The sequence below is a fragment of the Cardiocondyla obscurior genome, linkage group LG23 (genome assembly GCF_019399895.1).
Source record: "Cardiocondyla obscurior isolate alpha-2009 linkage group LG23, Cobs3.1, whole genome shotgun sequence".
In the NCBI taxonomy this organism is placed as follows: Eukaryota; Metazoa; Arthropoda; class Insecta; order Hymenoptera; family Formicidae; genus Cardiocondyla; species Cardiocondyla obscurior.
Window position 1 is genome coordinate 2,939,183 of NC_091886.1, and position 25,445 is coordinate 2,964,627.

The 25,445-nt window shown below is 42.0% G+C and overlaps 1 protein-coding gene and 1 long non-coding RNA gene across 5 annotated transcripts in view; one reads left to right on the forward strand and one right to left on the reverse strand.

The window, feature by feature from the left end:
* Fur2 (furin-like protease 2) overlaps window positions 1–19,292 on the forward strand; it is a 293,284-nt gene extending 273,992 nt beyond the window's left edge. For 2 of the 4 annotated variants that reach the window (XM_070671345.1, XM_070671344.1), the window contains exons 4-16: window positions 2,994–3,200; window positions 9,557–9,851; window positions 11,945–12,117; window positions 12,763–13,428; window positions 13,548–13,764; window positions 13,905–14,382; window positions 14,938–15,125; window positions 15,244–15,492; window positions 15,674–16,142; window positions 16,226–16,425; window positions 16,500–16,781; window positions 16,955–17,166; window positions 17,262–19,292. In XM_070671345.1, the coding sequence (XP_070527446.1) occupies window positions 2,994–3,200; window positions 9,557–9,851; window positions 11,945–12,117; window positions 12,763–13,428; window positions 13,548–13,764; window positions 13,905–14,382; window positions 14,938–15,125; window positions 15,244–15,492; window positions 15,674–16,142; window positions 16,226–16,425; window positions 16,500–16,781; window positions 16,955–17,166; window positions 17,262–17,369 (3,744 nt within the window). In that variant the 3' untranslated portion in view covers window positions 17,370–19,292. The remainder of the gene's footprint in view (window positions 1–2,993; window positions 3,201–9,556; window positions 9,852–11,944; window positions 12,118–12,762; window positions 13,429–13,547; window positions 13,765–13,904; window positions 14,383–14,937; window positions 15,126–15,243; window positions 15,493–15,673; window positions 16,143–16,225; window positions 16,426–16,499; window positions 16,782–16,954; window positions 17,167–17,261) is intronic. The other 2 variants (XM_070671346.1, XM_070671347.1) reach the window with 2 other exon arrangements.
* Window positions 3,833–5,038, reverse strand: LOC139111229 (uncharacterized). Its single transcript, XR_011547177.1, has 3 exons — window positions 4,425–5,038; window positions 4,031–4,322; window positions 3,833–3,915 (listed from the first exon to the last, which is right to left on the reverse strand). It is a non-coding gene; the product is annotated as an uncharacterized lncRNA (long non-coding RNA).
* Window positions 19,293–25,445: the final 6,153 nt, after the last annotated feature.

Here is a 25,445-nt window from a genome sequence, read left to right on the forward strand (position 1 = left end):
ATAATTAAGAATGCGCATTTTGCGTTGATAAAAGTGTACGCGAAAATTAACTATGGGCAAACTAACTATCGGACAGGCTACGCTTTAACGTGCTCGATATCCGGAATTGTAACAATTATTTTGGACAAGTAATTGGTTACTATAAGCGCTATTAAATTACGGCAATACTTGAACTCACTTTACGATCGGTTAGCGCAAAAACGGCGTTTCGATAATTAGCTTAATTGGTCGATTTTGTTAAAGACGCGTTAGCGATTGCATGAAATAACGTGTTCTAGTAAGCGAACTTAACGTTTATTCGATATGAAAGAATATTCAATAGAATTCAAACTCGTCAATTCGCGACAGGTGCGTTTTTTTTTCCATTCGGATTGAGAGAGAAAAGAATATTGAAAGAAATTTGAGAAAATTCAGTAATAGTGATAAAAAGCATAAATTTCGTAATAAGATGTTTTAAAAACAAGCTGCATATAACATGCGTGACGTAAATAACCCCAGCATAAAAATGTTTTTTCTTTTTTTTACGCGTGCACCTTTTGTGCCTTCAAAAAAATCATTTTCCCGTTTACATGCAGTTTTCTATAACTAAACATTCTGCCACTGTGATAGAATATTCAATAGCAGTCATACACCTCACAAAGGATCGCAAAATGTCTTGTTTTTTTTTTATTGATCAGAGCTTTTTGTTTTTGTTCTATTCTAAAGTCAACGTTGTGCTAAACTTTAATCGTTAAAAAAAAAAAAAAGAAAATTCTAAATAAGGACCAAAAATTGGTGTGATAACTTCGCGAAGTGAAAAGTGGCAGAAAAGTATATTTAACGTTTAACTTATTAATTACATATTGCGCGTACTTCTCTCAATCCAAATTGTTATCCCTAATAACGCGATGCGCGCTCGCAGGCGGTAAATCTTAGATCCGTCGTACCCGTAAATAGTTTATGAAATTCTATCCTTGTACCTGTAGAGTTTTTCCGAATTTTTCACTATAATATCACTTTAGTACTCGCGCGGGAAATACCTGGTGGTCGCTTTAAGTGCACTCTCGGTGAAGCCTCGTCGTCCCTTCTCTCACGAGGACGTGGCAAAATATCTCACTGTTTCGAGAGACAATATTGTCGTCGCCGCGTTTTCCGCCATTGTCCTCGTCTCGATAAGCTCCTTCGCGCGGGTGAAAATTACGGAGTGGAAAAGTAAGCGAGGTGGTCGGAAAAATATATATCGCGCCGAAAGGGGAGGGAGAGGAAAGCGATAAAAGGGAGAAACAAAGGGTGGTGCTCGCATGCATCGCGGGGAACCGCGCGATATAGCATTAATTATGAGCTGCGCTCGCGGGGGTACGCGTTATCGCGAGGAAAATGCCATTTGCACGGGGCCGAACGTGCGGGAGGGGGGGGGGGGTAATTTCCGCGCGAGATACATTTTTTTCCAAACGCTTCGCGCTCGGAGATCGCGGGGATTTATGGCGGGCAAAGCCACGGATACGTGACCGGGAAATCTCTCTCGTTCTCCCAACGATCGTGACTGGCTGCTTATTAATTGTGCAGCACGCTTAGTTAACCGCTTAATTGTTCGTTAAAAAATAAATGAGCGACGTTTTATTTTGTACGTGCTCGAGTTGGGAAAATGTCACGTCGCTCGTATCGATACGAATAAAATTCACCTATTTATTTATGAGAGAGAACGAATCGTTGATACTTTATTCTTTTCATTAACCTTTTCATTATGTGCATTTAAAAGACCTTATACTGACGTAGATGTATTATACATTCTCAATTTTACCTCCCTTTTTTTTTCTTATTAATTGATATTAATTATTAGATGCATTAAATATAAAAATTCAAATTTTTCCGCGTATTAACTTTCTTTTGAATTAGTGCTTTTTTACTTTAATATTTGATATTTTAATTTATACCTACAATTGTTTATAATTCATGAGAGAATGCAGTAACATCTGCCACCATTCCATTGCGCGATTATCATAACCGTTTGATTTTAAGAGACTTTTAGCTTGTTCAATAATCGATTTAACGCGGCACATGTACCAAATTCTTATCTCAACGCTCGTTGTGTTAGTTTGGAAATTTAGAAATTTCCGCATCGGCGCGCGCCTTCAATAAGATCGTGAAACTAACTCGGTTGATTTCGACGTATTTGGAGCCCCGCCAAAATTGTGTGAGGGGTCGTGAATTTGTCGGTGGCACCGAGCGTTGAATCGCATTGCGTGTCTAGATTCAGCACGATGATATGAATGAAACGGGAGGAATGCGGCGCGTGCTAGAATTAAAGCTCGTTCCCCGAGGCGTTTTTCAGTGATTGTTCGATTTATGACCCTCGATTGAGTCAACCTGCCCATTGTGAATTTTCCACGTCGCAGTGTCACAGCATATATGCGCTTGTTTACCCAATCAACGGGATGATAAACAGCGACGGTGTTACGTATGACTTTATGATATTTCGAAAGGATAAAAATTTTTATTTCATCTTTTTCGCTTAATTAAACTTTTTCTATCTTCTAATTATATCTTTCGCCGGCAAAATAACTTTTTAAAATAATATAAAAATCGTGAAATATATTATGATACTCGTCGCGTATAAAATTTATCGTAAAATTAAAATTTTGGAATCCTGTTTAATTAATAATTTTTGACTCGGTGGCATTAAAATTCCCTACGTAACTTGTTTGTCGTATCATTAACCAACCTAGCCCACATTGCGTCCGGCAAAAAAAGCGACTGATGATACCGACGAAATAATCCGGACACTTCGAGGGGGAAAATTTGCGACCGCAGCCGGTTTACATCAGCATGTAATGTCACTTAGAACTTAGTGTAACGACGTGGGAGATAACAAAACGTATTCCGGCGGCTAATGGGTTTCGGGCTGGTCCCCCCCCCAAGTTATTCAAGTTTATAGCGTCATGACGTAACTCGAAGTCGATCATAGAACGGTCGCGCAAGAAGATACGTTGATCCCGGTATGCTTTTGGTTACAGGTGCACTGGTTCCAGCAGCAGCACGAGAAGAAGCGCAAGAAACGCGATTTTGGCGCCGCGTCCTACGCGTTCGCCGATTATCAACCTTTCTTTAGCGGTTTTGGCCCGCGTCCCCGACAGGCCGCCCTGTTCCATCGCCAGAGAAACAGAGGCGTGCCACTTCAAAACTTATTCACGGATCCGCTCTTCAAGGAACAGTGGTACTTGGTAAGTACAACTAACTGTGACGAAATACGTGACTCGAATTAAAAAACCCCGCGCGTGTTTAATTTGCTCGACACTTTATATTCTCTTTTTTTAAAAAAATATTTAATTAAGCGAAATGATTATTGCGGATACGAGTATTCTCGATTTCTGATTACAAATGATTATCCGCCAACGTATCTTGCATTGTAATACTGCGACACGACGATGCTTTCATTACGACCCGATGCATTTAAACCGGAGGTACATATCTTGCGCAAAATGTTCGCATGACTCACACAATTCGGCTTGCTTAATCATAGACGAGTAAACAATTATCGTAGTAATGGTTCGGGTCTCAAATTGTACAAACAGTCAATCAGCGTGTTTGTTCTCCTATTAGCGGTCGCAACTAATGCGATCTTATTGAGCGAGAGCTACCGGATCGATCAATGGCCTGAGTAGGCCGGCCTGACAATGAGATTATCGAAAACCACGTGCCTAAAGTTGTTTTAAACCTTTTCAAATTCGCGATTCTATCGGTCAGAACGTTGCTCTTTTATTTTATAGTTAAGTGTTTAATGCTTTAAATTAACCCTCCCGATTAATCATTTTGGCACTTTAAGCGCCTCAAAAGAGTGATATTTCCCCCCAAATTGCAAAAGAATAGAAATATATATAGTGTAAAAACTCACCAGTCTGCATGAGCGTCAGCGGAGTTGTAGATTTCTGGCGTTGGCTGAAACATAAAATTAAACAATTAATGTAGACATGACGATATATCATTTAATTAATTTAATAAAAAAAAGGTAAAGATTTTTATTAAAGATTTTATTTAATAAATTGATGCTCACCTAAGAGTTGCTCCGCCGAGGCAGGATGCCCCCCGGGCCTGCTCCTCCTCCCAGATGGGACGTGACGAGCCATCCTTCCGCGCACAGGAAACTCGCGAACGCGCCCGGGTGAAGTTAAAATCCCGAAAATTATTTAACAAATTTTTCGACACTCCCGAATTAAAAAGAATCGTAAAAAAAACGCCCGGTAACTATCGGCAGCCCCGAACGACCGACGAACTGGCTGCAGTTCGTATAATTTCGAATCAACGTGCGGCACTGAGCGATGCGACGCAGCGGAGTTTCTCTTGACCTGAAACAGAAAAAAAAACAATTATATAGTAGATATAAAATATAATTAAATAAAAAAATTAAAAAACGTTATTAAAAATCCAAAGGAAAAATTGATATATACCCATGGGTTGCTCCGCCGGGGCAGGATACCCTTCCTGGGCCTCCTCCTCCTCTCAGGATGTCCGCGGGATGTCGGGTTGGTCCTTCGTCAATGGTGGATTATTATCTGAAACGTAAAAATCACAGTTAATGTACTGTTGTATTCAATGTAATATTCAGCGTGTCTCGTTTATATCTTACCGTGCGCGTGTTTTGGTGCCGGGTGACCGGACACACATTCCAGCGCTAGTACGGCTAACGCGTACCGTCCCCGCTACTCCCTGCGCTCCCCGCGCCTACAGCCGTAGACTCCCGGACCTTCGTAATACGTAGGAGCACGTGCCGGCTGCCTGCCGCCAGCGAGCACCCGTCCCCTCTCCCCGTGCTCCTCAAGGTTACTCCGCCGGAGTAAGATACTCTTCCTGGGCCTCCTCCTCCTCTCAGGATGTCTGCGGGATGTCGGGCTGATCCTTCTTCAATAGTAGATTATTATCTGAAACAGAAAAATCACAATTAATATACTGTTCTGTTCAACATATTATTCGGCACGTATTATTAACATTTAGAACTTACTGAGCGCGTGTTTTAATGCCATTCAGACGAGCGAATATTCCAGCGCTTGTACGTAAACCGCTAGTTACGTATGTGTAAGCTGCTCGAACGCCAAGGAGAGAATGGAAGGGGAACGGGCCAGCGCCGAGCCGCCGCACGCCGCTAGTTCGGCGCTCCTTTCCCCACTCCTCGCGCTCCTTCCTCCGCTCCCCGCGCTCCCCGCGTCTACCGCCGCTGTGTCTAGATCTACGCAAATACCGCGCTTTAAAAAAGATTTTACGGCGAATGTTCTTTAACTATTACGCTCAATCTATCACGAATATATGAATTCTGACTATGCCGCGGTTCTCGTTCGCGACATTTCACTTTCACCGAGCTTTAATTATACGACACAGAAACGCGAAAATTATGTACGCGTAAATGAGTATATTACTTACTTGGGAGGAAGAAAAAAAGATTGAGGATGCTCCCTGCCTGCGGAGAATGCGGAGGAGAGGGTTCTCGCGCCGGATTACGACTTTCAGGCGGCCGATTATGCGAGGTTCTTCAGACCCAGACGGAGCGTCTCCTGCGTGCGGACGAACTGCTCGGACACCGGAAACCGGAAGTAAAGTAAAATGGTCGCTGCTGTCCTACGTCATCTGCCCCGCGCCACCTGCCCCGCGCGTCTCCTCACTACTAGATCTTTTCCGTCTCTCTCTTTCTTTCTCTTTCTCACTCTTACTCAACTGAACGCGCTGTAAAAAAGATTTTACGGCGAATGTTTATTAACTATTACGCTCAATCTATCACGAATACATGAATTCTGACTATGCCGCGGTTCTCGTTCGCGATATCTCACTTTTACCGAGCTCCAATTGTACGACAAAGAAACGCGAAAATTATGTACGCGTAAATGAGTATATTACTTACTTGGGAGAAAAAAGAAATGATCGTGGATGCTCCCTGCGTACGGAGGATGCGAAGGAGAGGGTCCTCACGCTGGATTGCGTCTCTCAGATGACCAATTACGCATAATTCTTCGGATACAGACGGAGCGTCTTCGCGTACGTCTGAACGTTTGAACTTCCTGAACGGGAAAGGAAGAGGAAGGAAACGCCGACCATACGCGCCCTCTCTGCCGTTTGCTGCGCCTGCGCGAATTATTTTAATCTCTAGTACGAAATTTAAATTATAAAAGAAATTACAACCCGAGTATTTTTATGGAAACATTTAAATATGTACATTATCACAAGCTTTAAATATGCGTCTTATATGTATAAATATTTAAATAAAGAGTCAAATTTCTCTATAACAAAGAAAGTATGTTGGATAATAAAAGAGAATGATAAATAGAAAGAAATCAAAATTATGAGAGCATAAATCTCGACACTTGCACCGTACGACCAGACTTGGTCTTTATTTCTCGCACGACCAGGCGGGTCTTAATGGAGCCGTTGTGCTGCACACGCGTTTTCTTGCGAGAAGCGTAAGCAGCTTACAACGTGCAGCCGTGTCCCGTCTGGAACAGCAGCAGAGTGGTGAGAAACAGCGGAAGCGGGTATCTAGCTTTTGGCAGGCTCACTCGACATATCCGCCGGAAACTTTTCTCCTTCTATTCTCCAAAGCGCGTTGCCCGCCAGTGCGGCGTCTCAGCCTAAGTTACCGAGAAGTTCTCGATTATATCGAGTGTCTCGGCCTTTAACAGTTCGGCTACTCTTTCATTGGCGAACGTCCGAGCGAACGTGAGGAACAATTCCGTTGCCTGTTCTTGCAAACGCTGTAAGTAGCAGTAACTACTTTGATTCTTAATTCTCTCAGGGAGAAATCCCGTTCTCCGGTTCATCCCAAGTATACTTTGCCAATATTTTTATTCGAGCATTCAAGAAAAAAAAAATATATATAGAAAATTAAAGATAAATATTAAAAAAAAAAAAAAAAAAAAAAAATTAAGAAAAAGGTAGCGAAGCGACTATGAATTTTCGCTGCGAAAGAAGAAGCGGTAATTCAAATTGATCAAAGAATCAATAAAGATGCCCGGAAGCTTTGCCGGAGGTGCGATAGGAAGCCAGAAGTTATTATACATATAAGCCGAACCACCGCCCGCGTAAAAGAAATTTTATCGCTGTATTTCCGATTTCCAAGTTTTCTATTTTCCAGTGTCTTTTCTAGAAATTCACGATGGAAGAGATAATAGAATGGAAGTTTCATTTGGAATGTATTTTCCTCTTTACAACTGTAGATGGAGATCGCCCCGAACTTTGTATTGTTTTATGATTTTTGTGTCTATAGTTATACCCGCGCGGTATGGAAACGACGTTTCATCTACTTCGCTTTTGTTGTCCCGCGGAAGATACCGGGGCGAAGAGTACCTTCGGACGAACCGGAGCAACTCGGATCGTCGTAAACTCCACTCGGCCGGCGGGGTTTTTTACCCCCTCGTCCTCTTTTTGCCGGGTCGACCGCACGCGTCGTGAGAGACAATGGGCCGCATTGTCTTTCCCCCGTGCACAATATGCGCCCACAATGTATGCGTACAAACCCATCCCGCTGCACCATTCGCAGCACGCTGATGGGATTACGGAGTTCTTATACACGGCTCCCGTAAATTTGGCGTTTCTCGCGAGATAATTTTGCTCGCGTTCTCGTCGGAAAGGAAGGAGCGACCAAAGGTGTGCGTACAATCGGCGAACGAATACTAAACGAACGGCGAACGCATCTTAAGAGATCGATAAGATATTTTTTATCGACAAGATATTTTATGGAATCGCGGAAACACGGGCTTGGGGTCTCGTCAAAGCGATAAGATCTTTCCTGGCGAATTTTCGTTAAGGCGACGCGAGACGCGCGGACGGGAAGCTTCTGCGCTCTTCATCAAGTTGACGAGCAGTCGATGTGCTTTAATGTTGACAGTTCTGTATTCAGAAACTGGAATGACGATAGCTAGATGCAACGTGCAGCTTGCGCTCGCGTCGGACCACGTTTCCGCCCCCGAGCTATATCGAGTTCTGATCTATCCGTTACGGTCTCGTACCGCCGCTTCTTGTTCGTCGTCTCTTCTCGTATCCGCAGCCCCGAAATCTCCGCGCGGATAAACGGTGACGCGGACGAAGGGATACGCGTCGATGCCTCCGGGTCTTCCTCATGGGCAAGCACGACAATGTGCAATCTAGTTAATGGAATTGCAGAGGGAAACGGAATCGGCACCGTGCGACGGCGCTCGGGCCAAATAGCCGGATAAAAAAGTAGCCTGCGAGAAAGGTGCACCGACACAAAGATTGGCGCTTCCCCCGGTGTCCTTACGACGAGAACACGTACAGAGAACGAGCGCTATTTCTCTGATCATGATGAGCTACAACCGTAATGCATGAGAGGGATCAAGAAAAACCTTTCCCCGTCTTTTTACATGCGCTTTATCTCAACGATAGCCAGAAGCGAACTCGCCTTAGATTCTAATCTTATTAGCTATCACCTAACGTTGCTTCCTGCGCATCTTTTGAAGACGTGATTCTTTTTACATTGTTTTACTTTAATTTTTTTTTTGTTTTTTTTTTGCTACTTTGTAAATAGTCTATATAATATTTTAGGAAAATAGAAAGGTCTTCTTCTACGTTTAAAATTAAGGAAAAAAAAAATCTCTTTTAATGAATGATCCACGATGGTCGCGATGTCATGCTATGCACTCATGAATTTATCGCGTCGGTGTCGTGAATTTTTTTACAATGATTTCGACACGAACATACGCAGACCCGCCGAGGAAACACGTACGAAATATTCGCATATTTCCATACTCTACATTTATTACGTAAATTTATGATGCGCGCAAATGTAAAATGGTATTCATAACCGGAATACCGCAATAATCAATCCATTATAAATGCATAAAGCGGACATTTGTTATGGGATACGAATCGTGCGACGTCCAATGGTACGAATCGTGTCTCGCATATATATATATTTTTTTTTTTCAGCTCGATATATGTAACTTTACATGGGTGACCACCGATACAAACGCAGAAACTATGGCCGTGTCAAAATTCGTATGGAATTTTAACGCCGTTCGCATTTTTGTGAAAGCAGCCGCACACGATATTGTATTTAACGACTGAAAATCCCGAATAAAATTGTACACTTTAACTTTTTAGTATTAAAGTTTTTCAAGATGTTTTAACGTAGCTATTAATATTGTACGGAGTTACATAACTTTAAAAACGTTACTATAGATGTTAAAAAAAAAATAGAGAGATTTAACGTGGCGTTTCATAACGATAAAAAATTATTATAATTTTGATAATATTAAAAAATAATTTTGACAGCTATCGGAGGGCTGAACAAAATTCTAACTATACTATCAATCGTTCTAGCTTGACAAAGAGCCACGTTATAAAAGCTGTGGCGTTCAAGTTTGTCGTGTGGCTGGTAATCCATTAATCCACGAAATTGTATACGCGCGTGTAGAGATGTACAACGTTACGCGAATATCAATCGAAGATCGTGTTCGGTAACGCGAAACTCGCGAATTAATTGCCGTCAAAAACACGTGTATCGCGCCAAACTCGGTTCATCGTGAAAGTCTTCGACTGAAATAAAATTAATTAAAAATTAACGTTTGCGTTTTCGCAGAACGGCGGCGCCAAGGATGGCTACGACATGAATCTCGGTCCCGCTTGGCAAAAGGGATACACCGGTAAGGGTGTCGTCGTTTCGATTTTGGACGACGGCATTCAGACTAATCATCCCGATCTCGCGCTCAACTACGATCATCAAGCCAGCACAGATATCAACGACAACGACGATGACCCGATGCCGAGGGACAACGGCGATAACAAACACGGTACTCGATGCGCCGGCGAAGTCGCCGCCGTTGCCTTCAATCAATATTGCGGTGTCGGAGTCGCTTACAACGCCAGTATCGGAGGTAAGAATAAATTAATTATGAAAAAGAAAGAAAAGAGAAAATAATTAAACTATAGATTAATTTAAAAAAAATAAAACTTGATAAATAAAGAAAATTTATATATAGAGAATTAATTGAACGACAATTTCTATTGGAATTAAATTAAAAGTGAATTTAAATTAATTAAATGTAAGAAGAATACGCGTAAGTTTTCTCTTCGTAAATAGGCCGCTTATAAACGATTGGTATTTAGAGATTAAAATTTGTTATTAACGCTTGACGAATTATGTTGTTAGAGTTATAAAAATTGAATTATCATCTTAAATTATAGTCTGTATACTTTGTAGATAACGCGAAAATTGAATGAAGTGCATACAGCGTATACATACGTAACGCATATATGGTTGGGATCAATATTTCCTTTTCCTTATGCTCCTGCGTTTGGTAAACTAGAAATTGGTAGAGCCATTTTATGTCCCGGCGGATTTTGTTGAAATTTGAAATAGGTTGTTACTCAGGTGTGTTAGTATTTCAGACGATGAAGAGCGCGCTCATCTCAACTCGCGCGTACAAACGTTGACGATGCATTGGCTCGCCCGGACACAGAGAGCTGTACTAAAATTTTCGTTTATTTAATATTCAAACTAACGAGAAACCTGATGTCCTTTGATTCAATTTTAATCCCGGTACGTCCGGCCCGGCTGTTTAACATCTGACCGAAGCCGCGAGGCGCATTCGGTAAATTCACCCTCAACGCTAATCACAAAGAAGCGAGCGCGAAGCCAAGAATATCTCCCGCAGAACGATTATTGGAAACTCGTGGGGGGAGAACGAATGCATTAATCGCCGCTGAAGAAGATCGACGCTAATTACTAATCTCTCGCAGTCTATTCGCGCCGCCGTCAATCTTTTATCAAACGCTTTTCATCGGCGCCGGTTAATCACTTAATGCGCGATTTAGAAAATCGGGCTTTTCGCGCGGGTTGCCCCGAAGAAGCCGGTGTTTATCTTTTCTTATGCCGAGCGAGCGAATCCTCCCGAGATCGTTCCAGAACGCTGACTTAGCCGGCGAATGGCTTCAGCGGAAATAAATAGTGCAGCGACCGCTGGGAATGTCAGGTTCCGTTGGCGGTCGCTTTATCGTCCCGACCCCTGAAGAATAGGCCAGGTTTATTCCCGGCTCGATGCTATCGAGCTGTATTAATTCCGTTAACCCATTTCGAAGCGAAACGAACGTCCGTAAGCCGTCCGGGGGCTTACGACGAGTGGAACAGAGCGAGAGCCGAAATGATAGCGTCGAACGATACAGCAGCGTTAACCGGATATTGAATTCGAGGAATTGATGATCGTGCAAGCATTCGCCCGCGCTGTGAAATTAGAAATTTTGATATACCGGCGACGAGAGAAATTCGACTAGAGCCGCGGAGAGGCGGCGGTGCACCCGCGATAGCGCTATCGGCGAACGTCGCGGTTGCAATTAACTGTCGTTTGCCTACGAGACACTTTTGCGCGGGGATTAAAGGACGATGGAATTTTGCAACAGAAATTTGTCAGCTATTTTCATCCGCCGGGGGTTAACCCGCCGTACGATTTACGTTCTCTCGATAAAATCTGATTTCGCCGTGCCCGCTTTAATGAGACTTAACTCGATTCGCGGGGCTTACATGATCTTATTAATAGCCTTAATACATTTATGTAGCGTGCGATTAAATAACTGTATTCGAAGACGAAATAATAAAAATCGGTTTTCCATTAAACGTTCAAAATGCCTCTTTTACTCAGACGCGAAGTGCCGCGAAATAGATACGCAGACGAGGGCATAAACATGAAATGGAAATAAGTAAGAAAGTTAATTAAAATAACATGGTTACTCTGAAAATATATTAACTCGAGTCAATTATATGTAAGCCGTTTATACAAACTTAATAAATATTAAATGAGATAAAGAATTAATTGCCGAGGTACTCTGCGGTTTCTCTTTTTCCCTCTCGTTCCGAACTGCCTCGGCTCGGCGTCTATTGAAGTCGATATTAGCGTAATCCGAGATAAGATCGCCGAATGCGCGAGAAAGGGAGAAGGAAATACTTGCCTTACGCACGTATGTCGTGTTTCAGGTGTGCGGATGCTTGATGGCCCGGTAAACGACGCCGTCGAGGCCAGAGCTCTGGGATTGAATCCTGATCACATCGACATATACAGCGCCTCCTGGGGTCCGGAGGACGACGGGAAGACCGTCGACGGCCCGGGTCCCCTCGCCCGAAGGGCGTTTATTTACGGAGTGACGAGCGTAAGCTACATGTATCGCGTACTTTCCGCGCGCGTTCGCGAAGCGAAAGGGTCGATTTATTTTCCGAGAGCTTTTTCCCTCCCCTCGACGTTTTATTTTATTACTTCGGGTGGATTTAAAAAAAAAAAAAACTCTCTTCTCTGGAAAACCTTTTCGTCGCTGATACCGCGATAACAAACGCAAAATAAAAGTCGTGCATCGAAACCGGGGATTAATTTTTATCGCGGACCTGTTTAGGTCTGCGCGTACACGTCCGAGCTGACATTTCGAGTATCGCGTTACGAAATATGAACTGAAAATTAAACAAAAGTATCGGGCTTTTTATTCACATTGGTTTAACTGTATTAAATTACTTTTTCGGTTAAAAAATAAATATTAGCGAGCAGAAGATAATTTGTTTAAAGTAGCAGTTAAATTTTACCGGTTGAAAAGTTTTCCGTCACTTCTTTGTGAATTATATGACACTTGGTTTTATTAAAATAATTTTATATTATAATATTATTAATATAAATTAAGATTTTTGTGTTATTTTATGAAACTGTTATACACACGCACCCTATCGCTTCGTTAATCGTGCACGGTTTATATTTTCTGTCGTCAGCATTCGTTATTTTTATTTCTTTTTTTTTTTTTTATTCTATACAGGGTCGTAAGGGTAAGGGCTCGATCTTCGTGTGGGCGTCTGGAAACGGTGGTCGACATACCGACTCGTGTAACTGCGACGGTTACACGAACAGCATCTTCACCCTGTCGATATCCAGCGCGACGCAAGGTGGCTACAAACCGTGGTACCTCGAGGAGTGCAGCTCGACTTTAGCGTCTACGTACTCGTCGGGTACGCCCGGCAACGATAAGAGCGTTGCCACCGTGGATATGGACGCGAAGCTGCGTCCCGATCACATATGCACGGTGGAGCACACCGGCACGTCCGCCTCGGCACCCTTAGCTGCCGGTATCGCTGCCCTTGCCCTCGAGGCGAATCCCACGCTGTCGTGGCGAGACATGCAGTACCTGGTGGTGCTCACCTCAAGGTCCGATCCCTTGAGCAACGAACCCGGCTGGATACTTAACGGCGTTAAAAGGAAGGTCTCTCACAAGTTCGGCTACGGTTTGATGGACGCGGGTGCCATGGTCAATCTCGCCGAACAATGGACCAACGTACCGCCCCAGCATATCTGCAAGTCTGATGAAATCAACGAGGAGAGGCCGATTGATCCCACGTACGGGTACACCTTGAGCGCATATATGGACGTAACGGGATGCGCCGGTTCCTTGAACGAAGTGCGATTTTTAGAACACGTGCAGTGTAAGGTAAGATCGCATGCTAAAAAGAAAAAAAAAAAAGCCAACTTTAGTAATTAATATAAATATTATAATTTACATATATTATTTTATCGATTAAAAATTATTAATTGAATCTTTAATCGTAGGTTTCTCTGAGGTTTTTCCCTCGAGGAAATTTGAGACTCTTGTTAACTTCGCCGATGGGCACAACATCAACGTTGCTGTTCGAGCGACCGCGCGACGTCCTCAGCTCCAACTTCGACGACTGGCCCTTCCTCAGCGTACACTTTTGGGGCGAGAAGGCCGACGGCAGGTGGACTCTGCAGATCATTAACGCTGGAAATCGACATGTCAATTCACCAGGTAAGAGATGAACGCTGGTTTTATTTTATTACTTTAAATTATTATTTTAAATTAATTTTAATTTAATTAATTAAATTAAAAAAATAATTAATTAAAAACGATTCCGATGTAATTTGATCTTTTTCCTGTATTTGTTGTAGGCATCCTGAAGAAGTGGCAGCTGATTTTCTACGGAACGTCGACGAACCCGATCCGGATACGCACGCGGCAATTTAATCCGGTACATTCTGCGTACCTTCCTTCCCATTCCGTGCATTATCCATTCACGGTAGACGATGATCCGCCACAATTGTCCGGTTATCCGGGCAACAGGGACTTCTTTTCTTCGTCTACCTTTCAGAGTTACCAGGGTCCGTACACCGGGGCAGCGTCGAACCTGCAGGCGTCCGTGGCTACCCTCGACGGCTCGTCGGCGCCGATCCTATCGAATCACTTGCCTGGCGACTCGTCCGCGTCCGCCTTCGACTCCCCTTCGGTGGCATCATCCGTGCAAGCGGACGGCTCACTCGACACCACCAGGAGGATACTACACGACTGCGATCCCCAATGCGACGCGCAAGGTTGTTACGGCAAAGGCCCGACGCAGTGCGTCGCTTGTAAAAATTATCGTCTCGATAAGTGAGTAAACAGTTTCGAAGCTCGCTTCCTAAATGTAAAATTAATATAATATTAATCGAGAGACAGTTTTACAAATGTTTCGTTTTTACAATGATTTTGTATGCGTTATATTTTAATGCAGCTGACAATCAAGCGCCGGCACGAACTATTTATGCGCCGTTTATAAGATTAATGAAACTTGAAACGTAATTGTACAATGCTACGAAACCGCGGATTACAACGGTAGGAATATTTGAGCACGATGCTACTTCCGCTGTTTAAGAAAATTAATACTAATATCGTTATACATATTGATTGAGCTATTTTGCGTTTTAATTCCTTCTTTAAATTAATATCAGTTTAATTAATGCCAAACAGTGACAGATCTTATTTTAATTTAAATATTTTAGTTACTGTTAAATAAAGATATCTCACCGCATTTTATAATTTATATATTTTTCGCAGAAAAGCTCAGTGAATTAATTAATTTTTATTTTATCTTCCTTACCTCTTTATCGGCCCTCAATGAAAAAGCGCTTTAGAAACAACGCGAGGGGTCCTTGATTTCTTTTTCAGCACTTGCGTCAGTCGCTGCCCGCCAAGGAGTTTTCCGAACCAGGGCGGTGTTTGTTGGCCATGTCACGAATCCTGCGAAATTTGCGCTGGCGCGGGCCAGGACTCCTGCCTCTCATGTGCTCCCGCTCATCTTCGGGTTACTGATTTGGCGGTCTGTCTCCAGCAGTGCCCGGAGGGCTACTACGAAAGTACGTGACGAACACCTATTCCGTATTTATATTCCCGCATTTTTCTTAACGCTTATTCTTTATTTGTAAAATCAATATCGAGAATAACGTGATGTGATTTCTGTATTTTTCCGCGCAGACACCGAAAACAGCACGTGCGTGCCATGCGAGGCAAACTGCGCCAGCTGCCAGGACAGACCCGACAAATGTACCAGCTGCGAGCATCATTTGGTGATGCACGAGAACAAATGTTACGCCGCGTGTCCGCTCTACACGTACGAAACGCAGGATTACAATTGCGCGCCGTGCCATCCTACCTGCGAGACCTGCAACGGGACGGCGGATAATCAATGCATCGCCTGCCGATCTGGCCTATTTGCTTTAAACGGTGAGCGCGCCGAGCTGCATCTCTTTTTAGATTACGCTCCGACAGAATTTTCTATGAAATATTTACAATAGCAATCTTTAAATAATTTTTTGCAACTCTGTTTAATAAATTATAATAAAAAATGATATTCGACATTGATTATAAATTATTGCTAAACTGATCTTCTACGAATGTTTCACAGGCACGTGCCGAGTCTCATGTCCGACTGGCTATAGCGCCGATAAGAAACGCCGCGAATGCGTGGCGTGTCCACCCGGCTGTGCGACCTGCAGCAGCCTGAGCTGCACCAGCTGCATCGAAGGCTGGAGCCTGAACAAGAAGGGCCTGTGCGCGCCCGAGAGTCGCAGTAATTGCAATACGAACCAATATTACGAGGACGGCCAATGCAAGTCGTGCCACTCATCCTGCGAGACTTGTGCCGGTTCTACGGAGGATCATTGTATATCCTGTCCGAATCCGTTGTTACTTCAAGGGAAACGCTGCGTATCTCAATGCGACGACGCGTATTATTCTGTAGTACAACCTTCACGACCGATTTGCGTTCCTTGCCTACACACTTGCAAAAGTTGCGTCTCGCGTTTGAATTGTACAGCATGTCAAGATGGGCTGCAGCTGCAAAGCGGGGAATGCAGGTCATCCTGCGCCTCAGGGTAAGACGAGTCGACGTTAGTTAAATGTAAAAAAATCGATAACGTAACAAAATCAATATGTTCTTCTTGTCTTTTGTTATTAGTTATTACAGCGACAGAGGCCAATGTGCCAAATGTTACTTATCGTGCAAAACGTGTTCGGGACCCAGAAGAGATCAATGCGTTACTTGTCCGAGAGGCTGGCAGCTGGCAGCCGGCGAATGCCATCCCGAATGTCCAGAGGGATTCTTCAAGTCAAATTTCGGTTGTCAGAAGTGTCATCATTATTGCCGCACGTGCAAAGGTGAATAATCATTCGATTTATTGACCGATTAAATCTACTCATTTTAATATTCGGCGAAAACAATTTTGTTTTAGGCGAAGGCCCATTAGAATGTACTTCTTGTCCACCTCACTCTATGCTGGAAGGCGGATTATGTATGGAATGTTTAGGAGCGCAATACTATGACTCCTTGACTCAGTTATGCAAGAGTTGTCATCCGGATTGCCGCAGATGCACTGGCCCTGGCAAATTCAGCTGTGCTGCATGCTCGCCTCCTCTGCATTTGGACAAGCTGAACAATCAATGCGTGCCTTGCTGCACAGGAAACGAGAAGGGACCCCAGGCTGAAGAGTGCTGTCTCTGTGATCCAGAAACCGGTACGATTTTATATTTATTTATTTGTATTAACATACATTTACTTTTTTATTTATAATAAATCTTATAATTACTAAATTTTTACTAAATATTTACTAAATCTTATAATTACTAAATAATTATTTAAAAAATTCAATATAAAATATCTTCATATAATTATTTTTTATATTTTTAGGCGGCTGCAGGAACAGCTCGCCAGCTGGGAAAAGAAGAGTACCAGGAACAGAATTCTCGGCCAACGGCGCAATTTCTGAAACATACAACAATTATGGTAGAACAAATAACAACGATTCAGCTTCACTAGCCGTAACAGCTGCCACAACTATGGCAGTTGCCATCTGCTTAGCATCGATTGCATTATTCGCAATGATATTTGTCGCTCTTCAGGTATACAGCGAAAAACATGAATTTGAACAATATATAAATTTGCAATTTAAAATGAAAAAAAAAAGGGTAAACGTGCGTCGTTATTTTATTCACAGGCTTGGTCCGGCAGAAGGGAGATCAATATGGGCTACACACAACTTGCCGTGAAGGTGGAACCGTCCGACGATGTGGACGCCGACGATTCGACAGAGCTGATGACTTAGACTTCGTTAACGCCGACGTAGCTGATGACATTTTGTCGCAGAAATATCGACAAATCCCAATTGCGATTGATTCGCGAGTCAGAAGTTACGTACATTCGCATTAGCGAAGTCCACGGATAGCCTATATATGTGATGATAAGGCAAATAGGAAAATGGTGGTAAATACGTAGCGGGGAGGAAAGAGTTGAAGAAGGAGGAGGAGTAAGCAAAAAAAAAAAAAAAAAGAAAAGAAAGATCGTCGAAAACGTGATAGTAGAAAACTCCATAGAATGTCGTATGAATGAACGGAATGAAAGAGAAAGGAAGAGAGTGAGAACAAGCATGATTGTTATTTACATGGCCGTGGTGCGGTCGCGTGAATGTGCGAATATACAAGGAATGTGTTTTAGCTAGAGATATACTTTTTGCCCATCATTGTTGTCAAGTGCGTCGCCGATGTCATCGTCACGCACGCAAAGACATTTCCGATATGGATAGTGATTCGAAATACGGATAAAAAAAAAGGGTGAAGGACATTATGAAGTGCCTGATTAGTGACACCCTTGTTTCCACACCCTTTCGCGTTCCCCCTCCGACGCTTTCTGTCTTCGAAGTAACTCTAAGCCTTCGTCGATTATATCGTCACGTGCACTGAGAAAAAAAATTATTTAATTAAAACAAATATTTAGTTGCATACGTTCAAACAAATGTTTATTTAATGTGAGCAAAAATACATTTACATTAGTAAAATATATTGTCTATTTTAATATATTTTATTAATTCAAATATATTTTTGCTTACTTTAAATAATTTATTTGTTTGAACGTATTCAACTAAATATTTTTTTAGATTAAATTTTTTTTTTTTCTCAGTGTGTGCGCGCGAGGAAGTAAGACCTCGGCTAGGTGATGAATAATATGAATACACTTTAACCGTTGCGCGTTGCAAGAGTCGAGAGCAATCTAGTTCATTTAATTAGTTTTCCTTAACTGCCTATCGATTTTTTCTTCGCGCAACATTCTTCTTAACGCAATCGACGACCGTCAAGTTATCGAAGGGACAAATGCGTCTCTCTTTCTTCATCTCTCTTCTGGAAGGCTACCAGCACCCCGTTAAGTAGGGTGAAGGGACACGTATGTAAAGTGGCCTCCGTACATTAGGCTGAACCACGGACCACGTAATCGTAATCGTTAATTGTGAATTATGAATGGATATTGTTATATATTTGTATAAATGATATTAGTAACAAGTGAGCGAACAAAGGGGAGTAATCGCAAGGATCAGGAGGGGGAGGCGAAAGAAACGATATAGCGAATGACGCTCGGAAGGAGGCGAGAACTGAAGCGAGCAAAGGGAAGAAAGAAGATCGTCGCTCGTGAGCTTCGTTCTCCCATGTAAAAACCTGAATGTCTCGACTAATCGATACAATTCGCACGCCCGAAAAAAAATCTACGGACTCTTACTGCGATCACCCAGTTATCCGACGCATTTGTGACATCAATCGTCACATTCCAGTACCTCCCAAGCTGACATAACACAAGCCATCGACACAAGCAATGCGTTTTTGTAAACTGTTTCTTGTTATTACTTGATTGTCTATTCTGATGTTTTGTTTAATATCTCACTTTCTAAGTTGTTCTTACTTATTTCTTTAATTCTCGCTCGTATCCATCTTTTCCCTGTTTTCATTGGGATCGCGTGAGAGGAGGGAAGTCATTTAAAACAAAAAAAAAAAAATATATAAAAAAAAGGAAAAAGAATAAATGAGAATAAAAAGAAAGAAAAAGAATTACACGCAACGATCCGTAGCGAATCGATATTCTCGAAAGCCATCGCCCACGCCTACTCGTGTGAATATTGACTTTCTCCTTGTGATTTGATATAAAGCTATTATTGTACTTTTATGATGACCGCGATTATAAATATATACATATATACACACAATGCATAAGTATGTACATCGCTTCCTTGAGTATCCCTATTCGCTTTTACTTAGATTTCTCGACGCTCTACTTTTCTGTTACCGTCCTAGGTAAGTACAGCTATAATATTGACTTTAATTACGGTGATGCGCGGGAAAGGCAAACCGACCGTAGAAGTCGAAAATGAACGAGGTATAACAGTAACCGAACTCCGTGGCCATTACTTAATGAAACATGAAAGATTAACTTGAATCTCACGTCTGAATTTTTACTCTATATAAAAAAAACGTTAATAAATTTTTTTTATCAAGTGATACGTGCATCTGTATACATCGTACGAGAGAAAAGTGATGAAAAATATTTATAACGCAAATATTTTCGTCACGCGTTAAAAAGCAAAAAAAAATAAACATTTTTCTAAAAAAAAAAAAAAAAAAAAATTGTTAACTTCTGTATCAAAATTGAAATCATTTACTAACTGCAAAATATTTTCCACACTAAAATATTCAATGAAATCCAAAGTAAATCGCTTATCAATTCACTTTATCAATCTAACTTCGAATTAATCGTCCATTTCATTCGACGACCGCGCGTTGGAAGCCTAGTTTCCAATTGCGAGGCAACTGCCGCGGATAACATCGACCTCGTTGAACTCTATCGAGAATAAGAATCGTGAAATGGAGTTCTTAATTAGGATACGAGAACTACTAAATCGCCGTGTCACGCGATGAGAGAAAACGGCGCACGTCAGCAGAGAGCTGGCGGACTCGGTGTGGAAATTACGTTTGGCTGATTGTCTTACTTCCCCTCTGACAGCCAGGGTGAAGCTGTGAATGACGCAAGAATCAGTCGTCGGCGGACGCTGACATTCTGTTTGTGCTCTTCGAGCCTCTCATGTATTTTACATTCAGCAGAGCCTGATATAATAGGCGACGAGCGCCGACAGCTGAAGCGGGGAAGAAAGCGGACGATTCGGAATTTCAATTTCGTTAAAAAGGAATATCGCTCTTTTGCCGGACAACCTTCATTCATTTTGACGCACATAAACTCACTTATTTTAATAAAAGAGAGCGTATAAAAAATATAAAGCGTCTTAAAAAAAAACAAAGAAAAAAAAAACGTTAAGAATATCTTTATAAATTGTAATAAGAGACTTTAACGTAAATTTTCTATTTTATAGTTTAATAAGATTTTATCAAATATAACTTTCATATCACTTCGGGTTGCAAACATCCGGAAGGGACGTCTAAAAGGCAAGGCAGATTTTTAGTGGGTATTTTCTTTTGGAAATATTGCTGAAATCTATGCGCAAATGAAACGGAGAAACGAAAAGAACGGGAGGGGGCGGGTTTAATCAAAGTTGACCCTTCTGCGCCGCTTGAAATCGCTCATTTCCATTGCGCTGTTCTATTTCTTTTTCTTTTTTAACTGTTCTCGTGGAAACGGACAAATGCGAAACGAACTGTATGCGAACTCCGCCGTGTCCGGAGGCAGGAGATAAATAAGCTTTTCGACGTAAGAGCGGAAGTATTGCGGTGAAATAAAAGCGGTCAGTCGGGTGGCGATTCTCGACGGAGATGGGTCAAAGGTGTTGTATGCGAAGCGAGAGACGAAGATGGGCTGACCAGGGTAAAAGGTAAGATCGATGTGGCGCCTCGGGCCCAAGGGTTTTCGATCGAAATACGAAAGACTCAACGAGGGCTCGCCGGGTGATCCTTTCCTTTCGCGAGAAAGGTTATTTTTAAATTCCCTCCCAAATACGGAAATAATTCCGAATACGATCAATTGTACTACGCTTGTTTTTAGAGATGGTTTAAAATTGAGAAACGTGCGTGTGCGCGCGTGCATATAAAGTCTCTAATGAATAAACTTATATCTGCACGATGTGAAAAAGTTTAACGGGAATAAAAAGAGATACACTCGACGGTAGGTCGTGATTTGTTATCGCGAATGATAAAGCGGTGGCCGAAACGTTCGACGAGGGGTACGGCCGTTGAAATATTTTACTACGAGGAAACCGGAAACGCTAACGGCACCGCGGTAATGGGCGCCGACCGCGCGGTTCAGAAGCGCGGCAAGAAACTTTACTGGGAACGGAAAATCGGGCAGAAAAGAACGACGAGGCAAAGGGAATAGGATTCATCTCGGTAGCAGATCTTAGTCCTTTTATAGCCACTCGCGGGAAGAGAGAAGATCGCATTTGCCGCCGGCGTCAAAGCTTCACCATACGGCGCTTCGCGCTGAACGGGAAGCCGTAAAAAACTCCTGCCGCAAGAAAGTTCATACCGCGATCTTCCCACCGAAGGGACCCCGGATGTCGTCCCTTCGTCCAATATCGTTCTCCGTAATTTCGATTTTTGCGTTTAACCAGGCGGAAGTGCACAAATCTCACTCCGGTTTTGTGTATCGTAAAGGAGAGATTATTTCAGTTCTGCTGAATGATCGGGGGAGACAAATTTAAAATGCGATTAATTTTCTTTACGTTTAAATGATTAATTGTAGGTTTCATTTGTAGGTTTCTTACTCAGCGTTGTTTTTCAAATAACGAGGAACGTTATATTTTATCGTTTCCAAAAAATTGTTAATTCAAGTTATCGTTGCACCTTTTTTTTTCTTTCCTCATTTTCAACCCTCTTCCCTCGTCGCTCAACGTTTTTCATTATCCTTACGAGCACTCCCGATCGCGCCCGTTCGTTATTTTGTCATAATTCGATCAGCCGTAGTTCTTCTACGGGAACGACCCGCTCTCGTATACAGTTCCTTTCTAGTACACGGATAAATCATAAAACCGTCTGTCGTATCCGGCAGGATGAACGAGAATCGACTTTCGTGTTCCCGGGTCCAGGTGCCATAAACCTACCCTCCCTTTTTTCCCCTCCCTCCCTACGGTCGCAGAATAACGTCTCCTCCCGAACTCGTTACTGTCGCGCGGAAGAGCTGAACCCTCGTTGGCTGTCGGCGTTCATCCGTGGCCATTTCCGGAGCCCCGCTGACGTACATACACATACCCATCACCGTTTCGGGCCAATCGAGATAACGGGATAACGCCGTAAATTCGCCGGCGATAATTCGCGGAGGAGGGGGACAGAGAGCCGGGAGAAACCTCCCGCGTCTACTTTTATCAGCGGCCTCGATGCGCGACCGTGCGCCGTAAGCGGATATCGTAAATTCGCAGCCGGCGAATATGCTCCCCACGTGTATGTGTCGCGGCGCTTATCAGCGGCGCGCCTGTTACGAACAATTTAACCCTAGACGAAACAAACCCTTGATACAGAACCGTTTATCCTCAAATCACACGGCGGTTTGCGCACACCCTCATTTATCATTTTTTTTTCTTCTTTTTTTTTCCCTCTCAAAACTGTATACCACGCCCTTGAAAAATGTATCCCCTTAATCATTTTCCACTGTATTTCGTTGCTTTTGAAATTTTCTTGGATACTATGGGATCTCTGCCGTTCGTATTAAAAAAAAAAAAAGCACGAAAGTAGGAAAAATAAAAATGAATCCCTGCAAAGTCAATCTCTCGTTTCCGACGTGAAGTCACCCGAAGATAATTATTTCATTTATATTACATCAGGAATAGTTAAAGTTTCCATCGCGGACGTGAGCGCGAAGTAATGAGATTAAAAGAAAAAAAATTAACGGTTATATATCGCGCTTGAGGTCAGGGTTGATCTGATCAAAGCGAAAAAGACGTGGGATATTTTCGCCCGCTCGCGGAAAGCGGCAGAAAAGCTCAGCGCGCGGCCAACCATCGCGCGTTCCCTCACTTCGCTTTTGCGAACAGAGAATACTGTATCTCGGCCATTTCCTGTGATTACAATTTTCCTCTTTTCGTTACAAACGTCGTCCGGCTGGACGGTCAGTTACGACATGTCCGACCGAACATTCAACGGGCGAGCAGCGCTTTGGAATCGTCTCTAACTGGACAGTGATTTTCCTCTCTCGTAATTCGGCCGACTTGCCAGAATAATAACCGGCGACGAAGGGCCTTGGAAGAGATGCCGGGCGTTGAAAGGGCTCGCAAGCAGAGGGGCCAGCCAGCGTTTCAGCGCTGATAGACGCGCCGTGCTAGATTAAAGAGGAAAGCCGGAATTCGGGCAGCGCAATTTACCAGCTAAAAGCGTCTGGAGTATCATCGATTCCATTCAGTGCTGATGCGACCGTTTACATTCGCTCGTCGTAATTTGGGAAACTACCCTTTTCCCAGAGCTTCGTTTCCATTGTAGTCTTTCTTTTTTTGGGAACTCCTGACGAAAATATCCCGACGTAACGAGCTCCGTTTCTTCAGCAATATTAATTTACAATTTAATATTAAATTTAATATTCAATTTTTGTGACGATATATAATTAAAATAAAATATAAAAAAATTAATAGCTTGTTAAAATAAAGAACAATGGGTTTTCTTGAAAGAGATATCGATACGAGTTCGTGAGAAATAAATTCTTTCTAAAGCTCATAGTTTTGTAAGCGAGAGGTCGTGCTAATTTTCTTGGTAATTACGAACAGTACGATATAAGTTCTCGAGGATTACGAGACTTAATCAAGTTAGCTTTTAAGTATTATCGCGCTATTTAGATAGCATCTCTCAATTTCTTTCCCCAAAAGTCGTTTGAAAACCGTTGTTGTTTCGAGTTAGCTGATTGCAGCTTGCAAACTGCGCCGCAAAAGCTGTCTCTTTCTCTCTCGAGTGGATCCGCAGAAGTGTCTTAACGAAGCGATGCTACTCGTGGAACTCGTGTATGTGCGAATTGCCTGTCTTATCAAAGTGCCACGCGAGGTGAAGCCGGGAACGCACGCGATAATGCGACCGTTTAAATTCGGCACGGCGCCGAGCTGCAATTTTTTTTTCCACGTCACGGAGAAAATCCCCCTTACGTAAGCAAGCATCGTTCTCGAGACGTATATACGTAGGGCTAGGCTACGCGTGTTTCTCTTACAGAGCTCTTGTAATATACATCAGACTCCTAAGCTGCTGAAGTATGAATAAGGCTGGATTAACATGAAATATAGCAAACGGCTTCTATAAAGTAGTCAAATATAGTATATAAAGCTGAATTTTGCCTTCTCAGATAAAGAGAGAGGTTTAAACAATAAGTGTATCAATTAATTATTAATTTTTTTTTACATTACTATTTAACATATTATTTTAATATAATATGTATATTACAAGGAAAAAAAAATTGTTTAGTAATTTTAAAATGCACAGGTATGGTGGTTTTATTTGTCATATGTGTCCGTGTAAAGCCTGACTATAACTACTGTCGACTGCACAGTATCTATGAATCTAAATTTTTTTATACAACTTTGATTAAATAAAATTTATATTCAGAAATGAATATTTGGTATCAGCAAACATATAAAAAATATAATTTCCAGTTTTCCCATAATTTTTATATGACTTTTTGATTTTTAATAGTATATTCGGAATTTTAATCGATTAATGATAGAGTTCATTTATTAAATTGATTACGAATAAAAGCTCAATGAGCCAGACTGCCTCTTGGATTTTTGTCTGCATAAATTCTACATCAATAATTTATTAATCAATTAACAGATATTACTCAGTGAATTGGAAGAATAAATCAAATAGCAAATTTTATTTCGCAAATTTATTTTAACATATCAAGAGGTGCCACTACTTTAATTTATTTTCAACTTCAGTGTGGAGTTTCATAACTTTTTGAGATTTTTAACACTCGCTAACGTTTTAAATGTATTTGAAAAAAGATTTTCCCTTAATTAATTAAACAAATATTCTATTTTTTTTTATTGAAAACTAAATTTAAAACACGATATAAAGATCTCTTTTTTTCATTTATAAATTAAAAATTAATTTGACACTTCTCTATTTTATGCAATAATTTGTAGTTTTAGCAAAACACGTATTAAGATACGTTATCAATGCAAACGATAAGGGAACATTGTTACAAATGCGCGGCACGTTGTAGTTGTATATTTTTGATTTAGTGAGCTTTCGGTGATTTAGACATTTTACACGAGTTGTTTTGTAACTACAATTTTCTCGAAAGGACTAGCTTTTACGGCGGGATCGAAACAGTTCGCAAATGGTATTATACAGGTTTCCGGCAAAATCCGGAAGTGCCATTTCGATCGAACGTCCATTAAGTTCGCGCGACCATCCGACAAAGCGATTATTCTCGTTAGCAGAAA